The sequence below is a fragment of the Gobius niger genome (assembly GCF_951799975.1).
Source record: "Gobius niger genome assembly, chromosome: 10".
In the NCBI taxonomy this organism is placed as follows: Eukaryota; Metazoa; Chordata; class Actinopteri; order Gobiiformes; family Gobiidae; genus Gobius; species Gobius niger.
In genome coordinates this window covers 22854906-22872497 of record NC_136861.1, presented here as the reverse complement: position 1 = coordinate 22872497, position 17592 = coordinate 22854906, and the positions used below count along the sequence as shown (strand labels likewise).

The window sequence follows — 17592 nt, the reverse complement described above, 5'->3', positions numbered from 1 at the left end:
TTGTTTCATTGTTTTGTGTACTACTTTCTATTTTCAGGTTATACAATTCAACCAAACATACCTGGACTTTTTTTTACACATTTACACATAGAAAATGCAGAGACCATGCAGTAAATGCCAGTGTCCTGCTACAGGGGCTGTCGCTCACAATTTGAAACCAATCGTGTTCCGCGCTTCTCTTTGGCCACGCCCCCTTCCACGTCGACTTGCACTCTCGCCATATTTTCAATCGTGGATACTGCATTTTAGCTGCCTCCAGGTTAAACGGGGACGCTTAACAACAAAACTAGACAACAGTTCTGAAAGGGACACCGGACACCGCTCACTAAGACTCCACGGCTTAAAACTCACGTCAAAATGAACATCTTCAGACTCACAGGGGATCTGTCTCATCTGGCTGCTATCATCATCCTGCTGATGAAAATATGGAAAACCAGGTCATGTGCAGGTAAGGACAAGATCTCTCTCTTTTTTACAGCTAAAGTGCTTGAAATGTACATGTTGTATAAAAAGGTGTGTTTGTCACCAGACTGTCGTAACAGGTCCATATTTACTGGATGCTAACTGATGCCACAACCCATTCATTTCAGACTATGTGGCTATAGCTAACCCTTTAGCTTGCAGAGAATATACACTATGCCGCTCACTCGTATTTATGGATCATGACCCATTATACTCAGTTAGTAAATATAACTTGAGTTTTATGTAAATTCCTTTTTAAATCTTAGTGGTAGCTTTATTATCGTGGCTACGGTATCATAGATAACGTTTCAGCCAGCCTTGTGTCTACGGATCTGGAGCTGCATCTGCAAAGCAGAATGTTATAAATCAAAGCATGTATAAACTCGTCTCTGCATATTGCATGCATACACGGACTTTTCTTTAGCTTGGTTTTCAACAAAATTGATGTTTTACGTGTGTGTAGTTTCATAGTCGATGTCTTTGGTCTGGCCTCTGACGTGGCGTTCTGGAACACGCTACGGAAGTAGCAACTTTGTGCTAACTTGGTTTTAGCTTTAATTTTGTTTGATTAAAACACATTTTAAATAGGTAAAGTTCAAAGAATGCTTGACCATGCATTAATTTGATAGCAAGTATTTACCAATGAAATCAAATTGACATAAACAGGATAAAGGGCAGTGTAGAGAGCCACACTCTGAAACCCAGTAAATGGTTTTAGTTTGGAACTTATTGCTGTTCCTGAGAACTTCCATTAGATGTCACTGTCTGATAGCTTTTTGTGGATACATCACACTTTTTTTTTTTACGTCTTAGGGACACTGTATGCTTGCTTTCTTACTTTTTGTAATTTCTTTTTGTTAAAGGTATCTCAGGAAAGAGCCAGATCCTCTTTGCCATCGTGTTCACCACACGTTATTTGGATCTTCTCAGCTCTTTCATCTCCCTGTATAACACTAGCATGAAGGTAGGACCAGGACATGGCTTTTGCTTAATACTATGTGTATGAACATCCTTTAATTGATGATTTGTGTCAAAGGTGATCTACATCGGCTGCTCGTATGCGACTGTGTACTTGATCTACATGAAATTCAGAGCAACTTATGACGGCAACCACGACAGCTTCAGAGTGGAGTTCCTGGTGGTTCCTGTTGGAGGTCTTGCAGTTCTGATCAACCATGACTTCTCATTCTTGGAGGTAAGCAATAGGATGTAGTAGAGTATACAGTTCTGGATTGTGATGTCATACCGCTAAGCCTCTCGGGATATGCAGCAATAATAAACCAATGGAGCTAAAATACTGGAGTTATTGTTCACATTAAAACACATGCTAACGCATACAAACATGGCAGATCTCCATGGTAACAGCGAATTTTCACTCTTGTGTATTTAAGATACCTTTCTTCTTTTTTTATTTTTGGGTTGTTCGATTGTAACTTTGCAGAAGAAATATCATTAACATTTTTTGGATTGGAGCTGATTTTACTCCTATGACCTTTTTAATCCTCAATGTTTATCTCAGTTACTTGTTGGGATCTCTTGGTTTATGGTGTCTGACAAGCATTTCCACGCAATATTGCTTGTAATTTATCATACAGGGTGTTTCTAATCCTGTATAAGTTCTTGAATGTACACTTGACGGAAGGTTTTGTCACATTTTTCCTACTTTTTACTGATTTTTTTTGTTTTTGTTTTGTGGTTGTTAGATTCTGTGGACGTTCTCCATCTACCTGGAGTCTGTGGCCATTCTGCCCCAGCTCTTCATGATCAGTAAGACGGGCGAGGCAGAGACCATCACCACACACTACCTGTTCTGTTTAGGCTTGTATCGAGCTCTCTATCTCTTCAACTGGATCTGGCGTTTCTACTTCGAGGGCTTCTTTGACATGATTGCCATTGTTGCTGGAGTGGTGCAGACTGTGCTCTACTGCGATTTCTTCTACTTGTATGTCACCAAAGGTAGGTCCATTTCAAGTGTTATTTTTGTTGCTAACTTGAATGGCCGTCTAACAGCATCATACAACAGTAATTAGCCGCAGTCACACTGTGCAATGCTGTATCTCTGATTCGCATCTGTGTTATTACTTGATTTGGGTTGAATATAAGCAAGTCTTTCTTTTCTACTTGGACACTTACAAAGACAAATATGTGGTAAATGCGTAGGTTCTTCGGAAAAGTAGTTAGACAAGCTTTTTCCCAAGAAGCCTCAAATTTGCTTTGGTTTTGGGAAATTGTGAAAGCATTTGTATTTGCACACAGACACGATTTATACTGAGACTTTGCTATGCTTTTGTCTCATGACTATGAACGTCAGTAAAACCAAATCAAGTTAAAACTTTCAACACTGTATAAACCTAATATTTGATGGTGAAATACCAGACAGACCTTTTATTTTTCCAGTCTCGGTTTGTGGTTCATTGGATCATACTCGGACTTTGCAGAATGTAGAAAGACTTCATTCATTCATTCATTCATTCATTCTTTCATTCTCCAGGCTCTATTTAAACATGCATCCAAGCAGAAACAAACAATAATCCTGTTGTTGTACATTTTTATTGTCATCATCTGGGTTATACTGAATGGAACGTTTGTGTTTTATCTTTGTCTTCTCAGTCTTGAAAGGCAAGAAACTGAGCCTTCCAGCATAAAGCAACACAGGTTGAGGAGGTGACGGGACTCCGAGCAGACTCAGGGCGACCAGAGAGGATCGTGGGGTCTCGTGACCTACAACAAGAAGCCAGAGGCAGAGGGCCAACTCGCGGGGAATAACACTAAAGTCTTTTGGATGATTTCAGACAAACTGGTAAATGCCAACCAACATCAGAGCTGAACAAATCTTCTTGATCAGCCATTGGATTAATTTGTTCAGCGTCTTTGCCTTAAAACGTCTTTCATTACTATTCAAATAGAAGATAGCTTCTATTTGTGAGGTGCTTTTTGTTGCTTTTTCCCTTGTTCTTTATTTTATATGATCATAAAAATGGTTGGAAAATTTGCTGTTTGACTTGGCGACGAGATGCACAAATGTACAGTTTTGCAGAAGTAGTAATGTATCAGAGTGCCTGAGAAGATTTATGTTCATTGTTTCACAGTATTTTCTTTTTCTTTTGCCACATTAATTATTTGCCTAAACGTAAAGAGGCCAATATCAGGTTCATAACCAGAAATAAAATTCCTTAACTGTAAATTTCATTCATCTCTTCCAAACCTTTTTGTGACAGGCAGCCGGTCACAGATCTTACTGAATTATAAGTCCAGCCAATTGCAATGGCTCAAGCCGTATTGTAATTGTGAACCATTTCATCATTTAGAAATGCCATTTTAAAATCTGCCCCTTTGAACCAAATATAGCTACATCAAACTGCAAAAACAAACAAACCAATGGGCCTGAACCTTCTGCCTTTGTGATACAACAAATTGACTGAATAAATTTGTAGCATATGTGAAATATTTGTCAAAATGTTGCTGGTCATTTGCAAGCCTCTACTCCTATAGAAATGTTTCAATTCACTTTTTACAGTATTTCCACCGAAAGATTTTTTTCTTTTATTGTTTTGCATGATATCACATCCATTAAAGATTTTTTTTTATCATATATTGTCTCTGTTTTCAACATGTTTGCAGTATGGTTGCATGGTTCTCAACGGATGAGGCTTGGGGACACACACGCCATGACCCTATTATTCATTGATATTTGTTATGTATATAATGTAAAATGCTGTATTTTCCTACAAATAATTGTTGATTAAGCTTTAAATAATCCTTTAAAGCAGAAATCATGGTCGACTGACAGTTTTTCTGCTTTTTCTGCAAATAAATATTAAAAGAAATCCCCAGGAAATGCTCACGACCCACAGAGAATGGTTCTGCCACCCACTTCTGGGTCCCAAACCACTGACATAAGGCTTTAGACTCTACAGTGATGCTGCAGAACAGAAGTCATGGTGCATACAGTAGAAAGATGGTACACAACACAAAAGTCAAAATGTCATGTCAACAGCATCTTTTATTTGTATAATAAAATACACTTTGTAAATGTACAATACAGAAACATTTTTATTTACACTAAAAGCACAGTGTCACATTAAAATATGAATGCATTGTAGTCAGAATATCTCAGAGAACTGCACGCATCCCCCGACACTTTGGTCTCAGTAACTTTCATTCATTGCACATCATTGACATATTGCACAGGTAGTGTTTGAATTAAAAAAAAACCTGCAAGTTTTACACGTACCGTAGCCATTCATAATACATAAAGGTAGCAAACTCACAAAATCATGATGGTTCTGTTTCTAAAAATCTATCAATTCTGAGGATCAACTCTCTCATCTTCATCTCTTTCACTTTGCTGAAAAATAAAGAAATTATGAATGCATGAACAGCGTAACATTTTCACACTAAATCTGTTTGGCGTTTCTTACCTTTGCCCCGTGTCTGTAGTAGCCCCTGTAGAGGTTGGTAAATGTCATATAAAACGTGCCAAAGGTGCAGGACGCCACGACGGAGAAGAAGGCGAGACCGGACAGCGTGAACAGCAGCGTCAGTCCAGCTACAAACAACAAAAACACTGGCACACAAAGAGTTCAAATTAGAGAAACTCAGTCAAAAATATGAAATAAAAGCCGCAACGAGGCAGATTTTAGAGTAAACTTGTATTCTCTTGGCGCAACTTCACTATATTTACTTTATGTTTAAGCTTCACTGATGATCAATGATTTATTTTTTAGCTTATATTAGGACAATTGATGCAAAAAGTTTTGGTTTCAACTCCTTAAAGCTCTGGGGTACCGGATTTTTTGTTTTGGCCCAAACGTGTTTCTAGCTCTCACAGTCCCTGCTGTGTAATTGTTCAAAGAATGTAATTATATGCACAGTTCACACCCATATACAGTATTGAGTGGTGACAAAGTGAAGCAGGGGCGGACACCCCATGATACATTTCAGTAATTTAGACTACACTTCTATCATCCATTGCTCAATAAAACTTTGGGTGAGGACAATACAACAAGGTCTGTGTTTTGCTGCGTTTACAACATAGTCTGAGGTGGCAAAAAATAAATGTATTCTACAACACCAAAAAATTCAGGTACCCACAGCTTTAAACATCTACAGCTATTTTTTGTACACTGATGTCACTGAAGTGTTGGACTTTTTCTTCCCGGTAGCACTATTCTGTCAGGTGTATATAAGAAATACAAGTCTCAATAGGTTGCATTCACAATTTAGAATGTGTTGGCATGGGCAGGATCCAATACAACTCTATGGGAGAAATACTTTTATGTTTTTTAAGAAATCTTCAAAAAACGAAAATGAACAATTGATTTCCCTCATCAGTATTCGACAGTGTTTGAATTCACGAACCTGCCACATTAGTTTTGTGTGTCTGGAAGTCCTTCCTATTGGCCAACATCAGGCTCATGTTTTCAAATATTGCCTCCACTTTATGAGAAAATAATTGGACATTCGTTCCTATGTGCTCACAGAGGAGGCAATGAACTTTGAGACAGTATTTGTTTCATGTGGATTCTCCCAGTCTCTCAGATATTAAACACAAGGTTAAGGTTAACATCTCTGTAAATACTGGGCCTATCCACATGAAGCAAAAACTGGAAAAGGACTGCATTAAACAGAGGCGCATTTCTAGTCATACGAAAGGTCTTTAAGCCTCATAATGACGAGTGTGGAGCCGGGATTTGCTGAGGTGTAAATGATTCATAACCTAAGAAACTTGTAAGACAGAGTGATGTTGAGTGTGTGTCAGCTCTTACTCTCAAAAAAGACAAAGCCCACAGCTGACATAACCACAGTCACAAGGGCGAAAGTGGCAAAAAGTCCCACAGGCAGAGCAGCCGTGGCACTGAAGAGCAGCGCAGCGAGACCAAAGAAAGGATGCTGGCGGAGATACTGCCCCAGCCTGGTGTTCAAAAGCCTGGCCACCTGGAGAAAACCAAACACCAAGAAACAAATGGCACAATGTTATCAAGCTGGACTATAATGACATCCAGTTTACTTACTTACCCGAGGGTCTTCACAAAACTGGCTCAGAAGTGGGCTCAAGCTCTGGCAAAGGGACGTCTGGCTGCTGCTTCCCTCCATCTTCACACTCACAGGGAGGAATCTGGGAAAAGCAACAGGAAACATACATATTGCTGATTATATATTGCTGATTATATAAAAAAAAAAAAAAACAGAGCTCAAGTAATGGGGAAAATGGGAGTCTTTCAAAACTCAATCATAAAACAGTTCCACAGAGACAAACCTTGAAGCGAGAGCAAAGATCTCATGAAATGAATTGTCTCCTGTTTCTCCAGACGCTAAAAAAGACACTTAAAAACACACCTCTTCTGGTTCCTCCTCTTCTCTCTTCCTCATTTTTAGAATGAGAGCGTAGTACGGGGCCATCTACTGGTCACTGTGTGTACTACAGTGGTTCCCCTCGGCACGTTTTGCACGTTCGTTTATAAACAGAGCCGTCACAAAAGGGAGGGAAAACCAGGGGACTGTCGAGGATCCAGAGCTGAAGGGGCCCCACATGTGGAGCGGTAAGTGAAGTATTGTCGCTACTATGAAAATCTGTGGTTCCAGAGGTGGGAAGAGAAGCCGAAATATTTACTCAAGTAAGAGTGACATTACTTTACACTAGTTGTTCTAAGTAAAAAGTTGTGACCCAAGCAATTGCTCAAGTAAAAGTTAAAAAGTATTGGGAGAAAATGTTGAGCACCGTGAATACAGAAAAATAAAAGAGGCGGTAAGAGCCCTCACACCTGCAGCAAGAGGCACTACAGGAAACACAAAGGGACACACGAGGAGATGGAGTGGAGGGAGCTCAGCAGGAGGAAGAGGAAGGGGGAGGTGGAGGAGCTGACTAGTGCGGGACACTACGCCCTGAAACAGGATCAAACCCAGGAGGCGCTGCACCGTTTCAGAGGGTCAGAGGAGCACAGAAGGCGGTACTCCGGTTTCCTCGACCAATATGCTGGTCAGGTCGGCCCACAGTGGCGGCACGGCTCAGTCACAGCGGCTCAGGACTAGCCCAACACCTGAACACAATTTTAATCTATTTCTTTTTTACTGAAGTAAGAGTACAGATACTTCATTAAAATGTTACTCAAGTAGAAGTAAAAGGTAAAACTACTCTAAGAAGTACAATTTCTTCAAAAAGAAACTCAAGTACATGTGCTTGAGTAAATTTAACTGAGTACTACCCGCCCAAATTACAACAACAACAAAAAGAGACTATCTGCAGAATATCATGACCTAATTCTCAGATCTCAGTTTAATCTGGTCAAACACTCTAACTATCTTTGTACAAATTATCTTCGCCTTTTTCTCCCAGTGGCCTAAGAATGAAAACAAGGGAGGGCGAGTAAATCTAGATTACAACAAACCCCAAAGCAAGTTGTTTTGTTGTGTAGCTGTGGTTAAATAATATGTTTTAGTTGTGTGACCCTCAGCAGCTATAACAATCTCTGGTGTGACTCCCACAGGTGACGTTGCCATGTAAACAAAACAAAACCCCTGAGGCCCCGAGGGCGGTGGTTCCCTACATGCTCTCGTCCTTTGTTTCTCAAACTATGGTAGTTTTAAGTGAGGCTCAGGGTCATCTGCAATAGACTAAACATTTAATTTATGCTCCTTTTTTTTCTTCTTCCTTTGAACCATTTAATGCCAGTGTTTTTCTGGTTTAGACACTTAGTTCACACCCAGTTTATCTTATGGCCTTTTTAGACCAGATCCTGATTGCACCCTGACATAGGCCTGGTGGTAAGTTAAAGGTAAAGTATTTCATGCGGTAGTGCCACCTAGACATATTAGGTGATACTAGGAAGGTCAAATATATTATTATTATTATTATTATTATCATTAGTAGTAGTAGTAGTAGTATCAAAAATAATAATAAAAATAAATGGTAAATGGTCTCATCTTATATAGCGCTTTTCCACCTACATTAGGCACTCAAAGCGCTTTACAGCAAGGATCCACTCACCCATTCATACTCTCATTCATACACCAATGTACGCAGACACTACATTGGGTTAATATAGTGCTTTCTGGACAAAGAAAAGACGCTTTACATTGCATTATTCATCCATACTTGGTGGTGGTAACTATTGTCGCCACAGCCGCCCTGGGGTAGACTTACGGAAGTGAGGCAACCAGTCTGTGCCATCTGCCCCTCCGACCACTCACTCACTCACTCACTCACTCACTCACTCACTCACTCACTCACTCACTCACTCACTCACTCACTCACTCACTCACTCACTCACTCACTCACTCCATTGCCCATATAGACGCAGAACCTTTGATGCTGTTTTATATGGGAAGAGGCAATTGTTGGAATCTCCAGTAGATGGCGCTAACATGTTACTCCACAAACAGTTTTTGTTTTTGCCTCTGATTAAAACTGCAAAAACAAAGACACCACCACAATATGAAGTTGACCATCTCCAGCGCTGACCTCCATCAACTTTGCAGTGACGCACAAATGAAGTTATCGACGCCCTTGAGTTCTGCACGTTGTGAACTCTGCAGCCATAAAGCCCACACTTAAACCTAATGTGTTAGTAATGGCTGCGCGTAATCCAGGCTCTACTCAGGCCCTAGAAGTTATAAGCTCCAGGCTGCAGAGTCTCCAGTGGGACCAGTGATGACAACTTATTTGGACTCCTTACCGCTGCTGGCCACATAATTAATCACCTTCTCTATTGTATCGAGTTAGCTATAAGAGATTTGGTGACTGCCACTACCTCTGCAGACTGCTAAACATAATGAACTCGCTGACTCCGAGAGGCTTGTGTACGTGCTGCAAACCGACATCCACACTCCACAGAATTGCTTTGAGGAGAGTTGGGAAAGTAAGTAGCAAAACTAATAGAAAGAACTTGTCACTTATTGGATTTATTCGCTGTATGTCTGCGTTATGATCCACTATGCATGAATTTTAGTTTTAAACAGGACATAATTCTTTCATTTGGATTTCCAAAAGCAATATCCACTTGTGCATTCACATTCATTCTCCTCCAAGCAGCGCTGTCTTTTTTTTATTACTGGTTTACCGACAGTTTTATTTTATTTATTTATTTAAGTAGGGACAGTACATATTAATGAACATATAAAATATGTAAATATGTCAGATTTTAGCCATAGGCTAATTTCCATCTGTTGTCCCTAGACAGGTTGATGTGAAACTTCACATTGAACATTTAACAATGACACACAACAAAGTCACAAGACAGTACAGGAACAGAACGACTGCAGGACAAGGAACAATGGGACCACAAGATACACATTCAAATATACTGTACAAAGAACATTAGGGATCTCAGGCAAATACAATGACAAAAGACTGGACAGGACAGAGGACAGGGAGGACAGGGAAGGGTGAGGCAGAAAATGGGAGCGAAGGCGGTTCACTTCTACAAACCCAGGGGAAGACTTAATTCATTAATTGCTACGGATTTATAAAAATCTAAAATTTCATTAAGTTTTTTTTCTCTCTCTTTAAAATACCTATCTAAAGTGCTGTGGTGCCCTAAGGTACGTTTTACATAAAATGTTATCGATTATGTGACAGGTTTGTGTATCTGAGCCACTCCTTTAAGTGACTTTTAAATGATTTGAAGCTGATTGCCTCCCTCACAGTGGTTGGTAGTTTGTTCCACTGGACACTGCCTTTATAGGACAGGACATTTTGACCAAAGGAGGTTTTCCTCACAGGAACCTCACAGTCGCCTCTGCTCATGGACCGAGTTGTTCTCGAGGCACTTGTTCTGTATTTAAAATATCTTGTTAGGGGTGGTGGAGCCAACCCATGTAAGCTTTTATGAATTAGACAACAGATTTTAAATGTTATGAAATGTTCAAAGCTCAATAAATTATATTTGGAGAGGATATTACAATGGTGGTAACCAAATGGTTTTTTATCAAGGATTTTCAGTGCCTTTTTATAAAGTCTTTCAATTGGTTTAAGAATCGTTAGACCTGTCAGAGACCAACTAGTTATACAGTAGCTTACGTGCGAAAAGATCATACTATGTAAAAACATCATAGCAGCTTGATCAGTCATTGACCTGCGTATTTGGTTGAAGTTGGACACATTAAATCTAATTATTTTTTATATCATTTTAACATGATTTTTAAAGGACAGCGTAGAATCTAACAAAACACCAAGATATTTAAACTCTTGAACTAATTGCAGTTCTTGCTCTCCAAAGTATACATTGGAGCGGGCAATATTAAAGTTTTTTTTGAGAAATACATACAGACTGTTTTCTGTGCGTTGAAATTGTTGATTGAAAATTGTGAATTGAAAAAATGAAAATACGCAAGGAAAGATTGGAATCATAATGTGCATTAACATCTTAACCCCCGCCGGAACCGAGGACATTTTCTCCAGTTTGGCTTTACCCAAATCTAAAAGCTTCTTGAACAAAATGTCATCATAGCGGCAAAAACAAGGATGAAAATAGGGGAGAGTGGGGTAATGTGTTTAATGGGGGGGTCTTATGCAAAATTGACTTTTTCAAGCTTCACATCATGTTATTATCTCATTCCCTCATTAAAACCATGCCTGAAGTGTTGCCTTGACACATTCACGTATTTTTGAGTAATCTGTAAAAACTCTGATGGCGGCCATTTTAGGGATAGGTTTGCCTGAGTCCTCCTAGGAACGCCCCCACCTCCTGGAGACGCCTCTGACCTTTTGTCACCAGCCGAGTAACCAACCACTGCTCCTCAGCAGAACCCCCTCCCCACTGATGCCACAGACAGCGTGTGGAGGGGGCGTGTCGGAAAGGGTCAGAGGTTCTTAAAGAGACAGAGGCCTATTTCAAGACATTCGCCACAGCCATTTTGAGAGAGCAATTTTATACAAGGCAGTTATTCTAATTTCCTGCATTTACAGACCAACAGAAGGGTTCGTCATCATTGTAGTGTGCTATAGACTGGTGCTATGCAATTGAAAAAAGCATAATACCCCCTCTTTAAAGGAACAGTTTTTACATTTGCTCCCCTCGAGCTGAGCAGTAAAATATCAGTAAAATTAACAACATTTCCCATTAATTCAGGATGTTTTCCAGCTATGGAAATGATTAGCATGTCTTCAGGACAAAGGGCAATGAAAATATCCATCCATTTTCTTCCACTTGTCCGTTGCCGGGTCGTAAAATCACACTGCACCGGCCCCGTATGGCTCCTCCTGCAGGTGGTGGGTCCACGGAAGGACGGCCTCACGGTTCAAACCAGGCCTGTTGGTCTCTCATGAGGGGCTTCTGAACCGCTCTTTGTCTGACCCGTCACCTCAGACCTGTTTGCCCTGGGAGACCCTACCAGGGGCACGAAGCCCTTGACAACAGAGCTCTTAGGATCATTCGGGTGCTCAAACCCCTCCACCACGTTTAGGTGGCAGTTCTAGGAGGGGGAATGAAAATATGATTGTTCTTACAAGAGTGGTCATGTGTCTCACTTTACCTGAGACAGACATGATGTTTCTTACAATAAAAGCTAGACTGACAGCCGCACATTCCCAAACTAATGTTGGACGAGTAACAGAAACATGGGGATTGGTAAATGTAAATGTAAATGTAAAAGTCAATCAAATACAACATAATTCGTTCAAAATGTTTTAATTAACATTCACAGTGTGGGTGTGAGAACAGCTGGTGTCTGGGGGACAAAACCAGCTAGTAGCCGGTAGACACAGCCTCGGGTTCAGAACATGGACCCATAATCAGCGCTAGTGCATGATCTGGGCCCAGAACATAGAACCATCAGAACCAGTTAGAAGAGCCTGGGACACAGGACACAGGCGAGACCTGGATTATTGTCTCACTTTACCCCACAGCATTTGTCTCACTTTACCCCATAGCCACCATTTTAGAAAGAACAACATCTCTAGCGTTTCAGGCTAATCTTTAACTAGCATCAAGCATATGGGTTTACATGTTGGACGTTCATCAACATGTATGTTATAAGTTTTTCTACCTGAAGCAATTTGTTTTGACAGCAAGAACATTTACTTTTACATGCGATAAACACATTTTTGTGAAAAAAACAAAAAAAACTACTACCAGCACCAGCACCAACATCTCCTACCTGACAAGTGTGAAATGGAAAGGGGCTTGAAATGTAATGTGGATGTAAGAGGTTAAGACCTTTTCCTTGAGCAAAACTAGACATTTTTATCATTTACTTGAGCTGGGTCCAAATGTGTAACTATTGCTTTAGGATCCACAAGGCAATACAACTTGGTATCGAAAGAAACACCTTTTTGGATACTAGTTTTTGATACCTGTAGTAATTCAAGAGTTGTTTGTGGGGTCCTGTGTGGTCAGGTTGAAGCTCCGAGTGCACATGTTCACAGTGTGAGCTTCTCCCACTCCATGTGTTGTTGATGTGTCTGTACCTGCGGAGGCTCAGAGTGATGTTAAGTCTTAGCACATGTTAATTAAACCCTCAGACTGTAGCGCTCAAGATTGATGGGACGTCCGTAAATTTCAATTTCCAGCCCTTAATCACAGCAGTGGGATGCGCCCACAGAGACATCACACTGTGGGACTGGCAATATTGTCATTTTGACTTCAAGAGCGAGAAGATGACGCTTCTGAAGGTAGAAACGAAATATCCTCAATTCAGACGACATTTGGAAAATCTTTACTATTGTGCGTGAACGTGAACCACGATGCTGTGCAGCCCATTGTCGAGTGGTTAAAGTGAGAACGCTGTTTTACCCTCATACTTTTACTTCTACTTGAGTGATATCGCTCTGAATTCGGCCTGTACTCTTTAAGTAAAACATTTGGATATTGTTTCCACTGTGAGTAAATATGTAAGTGACAAGTGCGTGTTAATGAGCACACATTAGATTTGTGCATGTAAACACAAACAGTCTCGGATGTAATTTCCACATTGTCACTCCCGTTCATGATCCCTGGCCTATTGTTGGGGAGTTGGGGGGAGCTGTTTCTGCTTGAGCACCTGTAAGTTAACTTTTTAGAGGTAATGACTCTCACACTTTGCTTCAGAGACAACACTTTAAAATGATTCAAGTCCTATAGTTTGTATCTGCATCTTAGCAACTCAAAACACTGAATTTAGTTTTGGTCCAAAAATGTCTTTCATGTCTCAAAATTATTTTTTCCTCAATAAACCGACCTCAACCGATCACAGTATGTGCGACTGCGCAGCTGTGAGTCTGAGGCAGTCGTCTGCAGCAGGAACGATCCGGAGAAACGATCAGTTATCAGGGACTTTGTGGACTAGTGTGAGCACAATCACCTGTGCTTGAACATCAGTAAGACGAAGGAGATGGTGATCGACTTCAGGAGGAAGCCACTACCGCACACACCGCTGAACATCCAGGGGGAGGACATTGAGGAGGTGGACAGTTTCAAGTACCTGGGTGTTCACCTCAACAATAAACTAGACTAACTCCCTGTACAAGAAGGGCCAAAGTCACCTCCACCTTCTGAGGTCCTTTTATGACTCTGTGACTCTGGTCAGGAGGGCCAGCTCCGTCCTGGGCTGCCCCCTGGACTCTGTGGAGGAGGTGAGGGACAGGAGGGTGTTAGCCAAGCTCACCTCCATCATGGACAACACCTCCCACCCACTGCACGGGACTGTAGAGGAGCTGAGCAGCTCTTTCAGTGGCAGACTGAGACACCCTCAGTGCAGGACGGAGCGCTACCGCAAAGCCTTCTATTTTTATTTATTCTTATTTCCTTATTGTTGTAATTCGGCCCCTTAAGTTTTTTGCTTTAACTTATTGTCCATAAGATACTATTTAACTGTTCACATTTCCTGTCTATTTTGCACACCCTGAGTGATCTTAAGTGCCGAATGTAACAAGTGAATTTCTCGTTGTGAGATCAATAAGGGATTATTTTATCTTAAAATCTGCAGCCTCATGACAGTCTTGAAAATGGCCATGTGAGCTCAGGGAGGAAGCTGCAGAATACAGATATGACCATTAGTCACGTACCTGACACTCTCCCATGTCTCAGCTCTGTGCCAATTAATCTTAAATTAATTTAAGTCTAATTCAGTTAAACTAAACCTTTCAAGCATCTCATCTTTTAAGAATGAATTATTTGATCTTCCTGTTGTGGTGCATTCTCGGGTAATATCTGACTTTTCACACATCATGTTTTGTTTTCTGAAACCTTTAATAAAACTTTCATTTTATGAGTGTAATTGAAATAGTAACACATCTGACAGTTGCACAGCTGGGTCAGTGGGTTGAAAACAGAGAATATTTTAACAATTTAAGAATGAACTAATGCGGTTTGCCTCCATACTCATTACCAATGCAGTTTTCATTGGGGACTCCAGTGTTTTGATGGATGCCTGCTGCTCCCTGTCACATGCTTTCTAGTTTGAGTTATGAATTATGACGGGGAGGGGACACATGGCGAGTGACAAGTCCCGAGGAGTAATTGAGGATGTGTGAGACAGGCGGCTGGGGTCGTTATTAAGCCAAGGTACAGGGGCAACACGGACATATCCATTATTTCCTGCTCTACTCTGAATCCCTGAGTGTGGGGCGAGAAAAAGGAGCAAAAGAGGAGCGAGCCTGGGACGTGAAGATGGATAGAGTGGGCCTCATTGTGGCGAGGGGGTTTCCTCGAGCTCATTAAACCTACGCCTGTCGACCTGAACACGTCTTTGGTTTCCTGTCAGAGCAGAAACACCACGTGATGAACTCATTGATCGCAGAAAAAAAAACATTTTTCCACTGTTTTCCCAGAGAACATGCTCTGAGCTCGACACAGGTCCCTGTTTATGCTGCAACTATTTCAATTCAGCTAACTTAACCTTTATCACACTTTACTTATAAGGACTTCTGTGGACATTTACCTGAATGCTGAGCCAATATAAATATGGGCTATTGAAAAAAAAATCAAGCTTTAATGGAAACTATAATCAGAAAGGAATAGTCCTCAAGGCGGAGCTGAACTCAGTACTAGTGGTTATCTATTGGTATAGTATCTTGGACAAAGCAGGATATAAAAAATATGGATAATAAAACCAGGAAATTGCAAACAATGCACAGACTTCTTCACCCAAGAGCTGATGTTGAGCGTCTGTACATCTCCCTGCGGCAGGGGGGCTGAGGCTTCTATAGCAGGGCTGTGTGAATACCTGCAACAGTCCGAAGGGCGACTTTTCAGACTCCTAAGAGACTTCGACAAGGTCCAAGCATCGTGCAAGTCCATAATCCAGAGAGGGCATGAAATCAAGTTCAATGTGACCACAGGATCAAATAACACTGCTGAGAAAACTATGGTTCTGCTCAGATCCATGGGAGTGGATCTCTCCTTCTGTGGTTCTCCCCAAGGTTTCTCTTTTCTCCTGCCGGGTTTTTGAGTTTTTCCTCGCCGTGCTGGAGAGTCTGTGGACGGGGGACACACGCGCCGCTCGTCGCTACCTGCTGCCCACGCTTATTTGAAATTACATTTGCCTGGATTCACCTGAACTTTAAATTGTCATATTTATTGCTCTGTTTTATTGCCTTAATGTTCGGTGCAGCCCTGTGAGGCGACTTCTGTTGTGATATTGGGCCATACAAAACCATTAAACTTAAACTTAAACTTCAAAGCAACATAATCGCTACAAGAACAAGCTGCTGCATGGCCAGTTTGCCAACCATGCTGAAGAGCTTTAAATACCCGATATCACCAGAAGAACGTGATGGGCATGCAGGTCAGTGTTTGACAGCGATGACTGTGCTGATGTGGGACATGCTCATCCCTACAGACCGCACAATCGCGGCCAGACATAGTGCTCCATGACAAGAACAACAAAATGTGCTATTTGATTGATGTGGTTATCCCGGATGACCAAATCATCTTAAAAAATCACAAAGCATCGAGGTCTGGAGATTGAGATCAAGTGCATGTGGAACAACAAAAGTTATGCCAATAGTGTTCAGAGCTTTAGAAACTGTCAAGAAAGGGCTTCAAGAGCAACTGGTTTTGCTGGACCTTGTGAACCTGTGAACTGCTGGGACACATACGGTAAATGTTTGATCTGTGTGTAAACATGGCCGGGTCACTGCAAAGAATTGCCCTTTATGGGATTAATAAAGTCTTCTGATTCTGTTTCTGGATAAACTCCCTTGCTGAGTCTTTGCCAAAGAAACACAAAAGACGGTGCTGTTAGGGACTGCCTGCATACTTCGAAGAGCCCTTTTCTGAAGACTTGCACCAAATCTGAGGGACCATAAGAGATGGTTAGTCAACTTGTTCAAATAAAAGCAGCATTTCTTTAAGATCATTTTACTCAAGTAGACGTAAAAAGTAGACAAGTAATAATAATCAGTCAAGTAGCAGTAAATACTTGAGGAAAATACCACACGTAAAAGTGTCAAAGTTGTTTCTATTTCAGTGCCGTAATGTGTGTAATAGGACAGATAAAACATATAACTTTAAATTCTCTTTTTCCAAATAATACACTACACACAAAAACTGCGTGGATGAAATCTTAGGTTAAAGGAACACTGCGTAACATTTTAGATTATCCTGTTGCCAGCAATAAAAACCTGCTCCTAATGACCTGCTAGACACAGAAAACACTGTTTATGCAGTGGGTAATGAAAGAATGCTCGACGACAAGGACCTAACCAGTTTAAATCTCAGACTTGGCTGCCTTATGTCAACATCTCCATGGAGACAAGCTGGAGACGTCCCGCTCCCACTTGAGTTACAGGTCTGAGGAGAGGAAAGTTCTGTCTGTTAATTTTTGCAGGTATTTTTCAACAATGAAAAAACAATAAGAAAATGCTTGTATTAGATTAAATTTATTTGGTGAAATGTTACATTGTGTCACTTAAAGATATACAAAATTAAGCATCTCATCATTGGCTGATCTTTATATTGATGATCACTTTGCCTCATTTGCTCAATTACATGATAAATACAAATTCCAAATTCACACTTCTTTCGTTATCTTCAAGTCAGGCATTATGTAAAACAAACGTTTGAGCATTTTGAGTGTATGCCAACCTCTCACTCATTTTGTGAAAATATGTGGCTTTCTCCCAATTCTATTTGATTTCCAGATTTGTAGATTGTTTCACTACTTCTGTTTCCACAGAACATTTGAGGCTGGCCTGGGCTCAAGATTTGAGTT

General features: G+C 40.8%; 2 protein-coding genes across 3 annotated transcripts; one reads left to right on the top strand and one right to left on the bottom strand.

Moving 5' to 3' along the window:
* Positions 1-190: 190 nt before the first annotated feature.
* Positions 191-4119, top strand: LOC306969060 (ER lumen protein-retaining receptor 2-like). Its single transcript, XM_079564664.1, has 5 exons — positions 191-448; positions 1326-1426; positions 1499-1657; positions 2166-2418; positions 3073-4119. Exons 1-5 carry the CDS (start codon positions 358-360, stop codon positions 3105-3107), a joined length of 639 nt encoding a protein of 212 aa, XP_079420790.1. The 5' UTR covers positions 191-357; the 3' UTR covers positions 3108-4119.
* A 335-nt stretch (positions 4120-4454) lies between these two features.
* LOC306969484 (lipid droplet assembly factor 1-like) lies at positions 4455-7081 on the bottom strand. 2 transcript variants are annotated; one of them, XM_079565112.1, is made up of 5 exons: positions 6722-7081; positions 6481-6580; positions 6231-6399; positions 4884-5029; positions 4455-4810 (listed from the first exon to the last, which is right to left on the bottom strand). In XM_079565112.1, the coding sequence occupies exons 2-5, from the start codon at positions 6556-6558 to the stop codon at positions 4766-4768; spliced, it is 438 nt and encodes a 145-aa protein (XP_079421238.1). In that variant the 5' UTR covers positions 6559-6580; positions 6722-7081; the 3' UTR covers positions 4455-4765. The 2 variants fall into 2 exon arrangements, with proteins under 2 accessions (XP_079421238.1, XP_079421239.1); XM_079565113.1 differs by having other exon boundaries at positions 6802-7081.
* Between the last annotated feature and the right edge of the window lie 10511 nt (positions 7082-17592).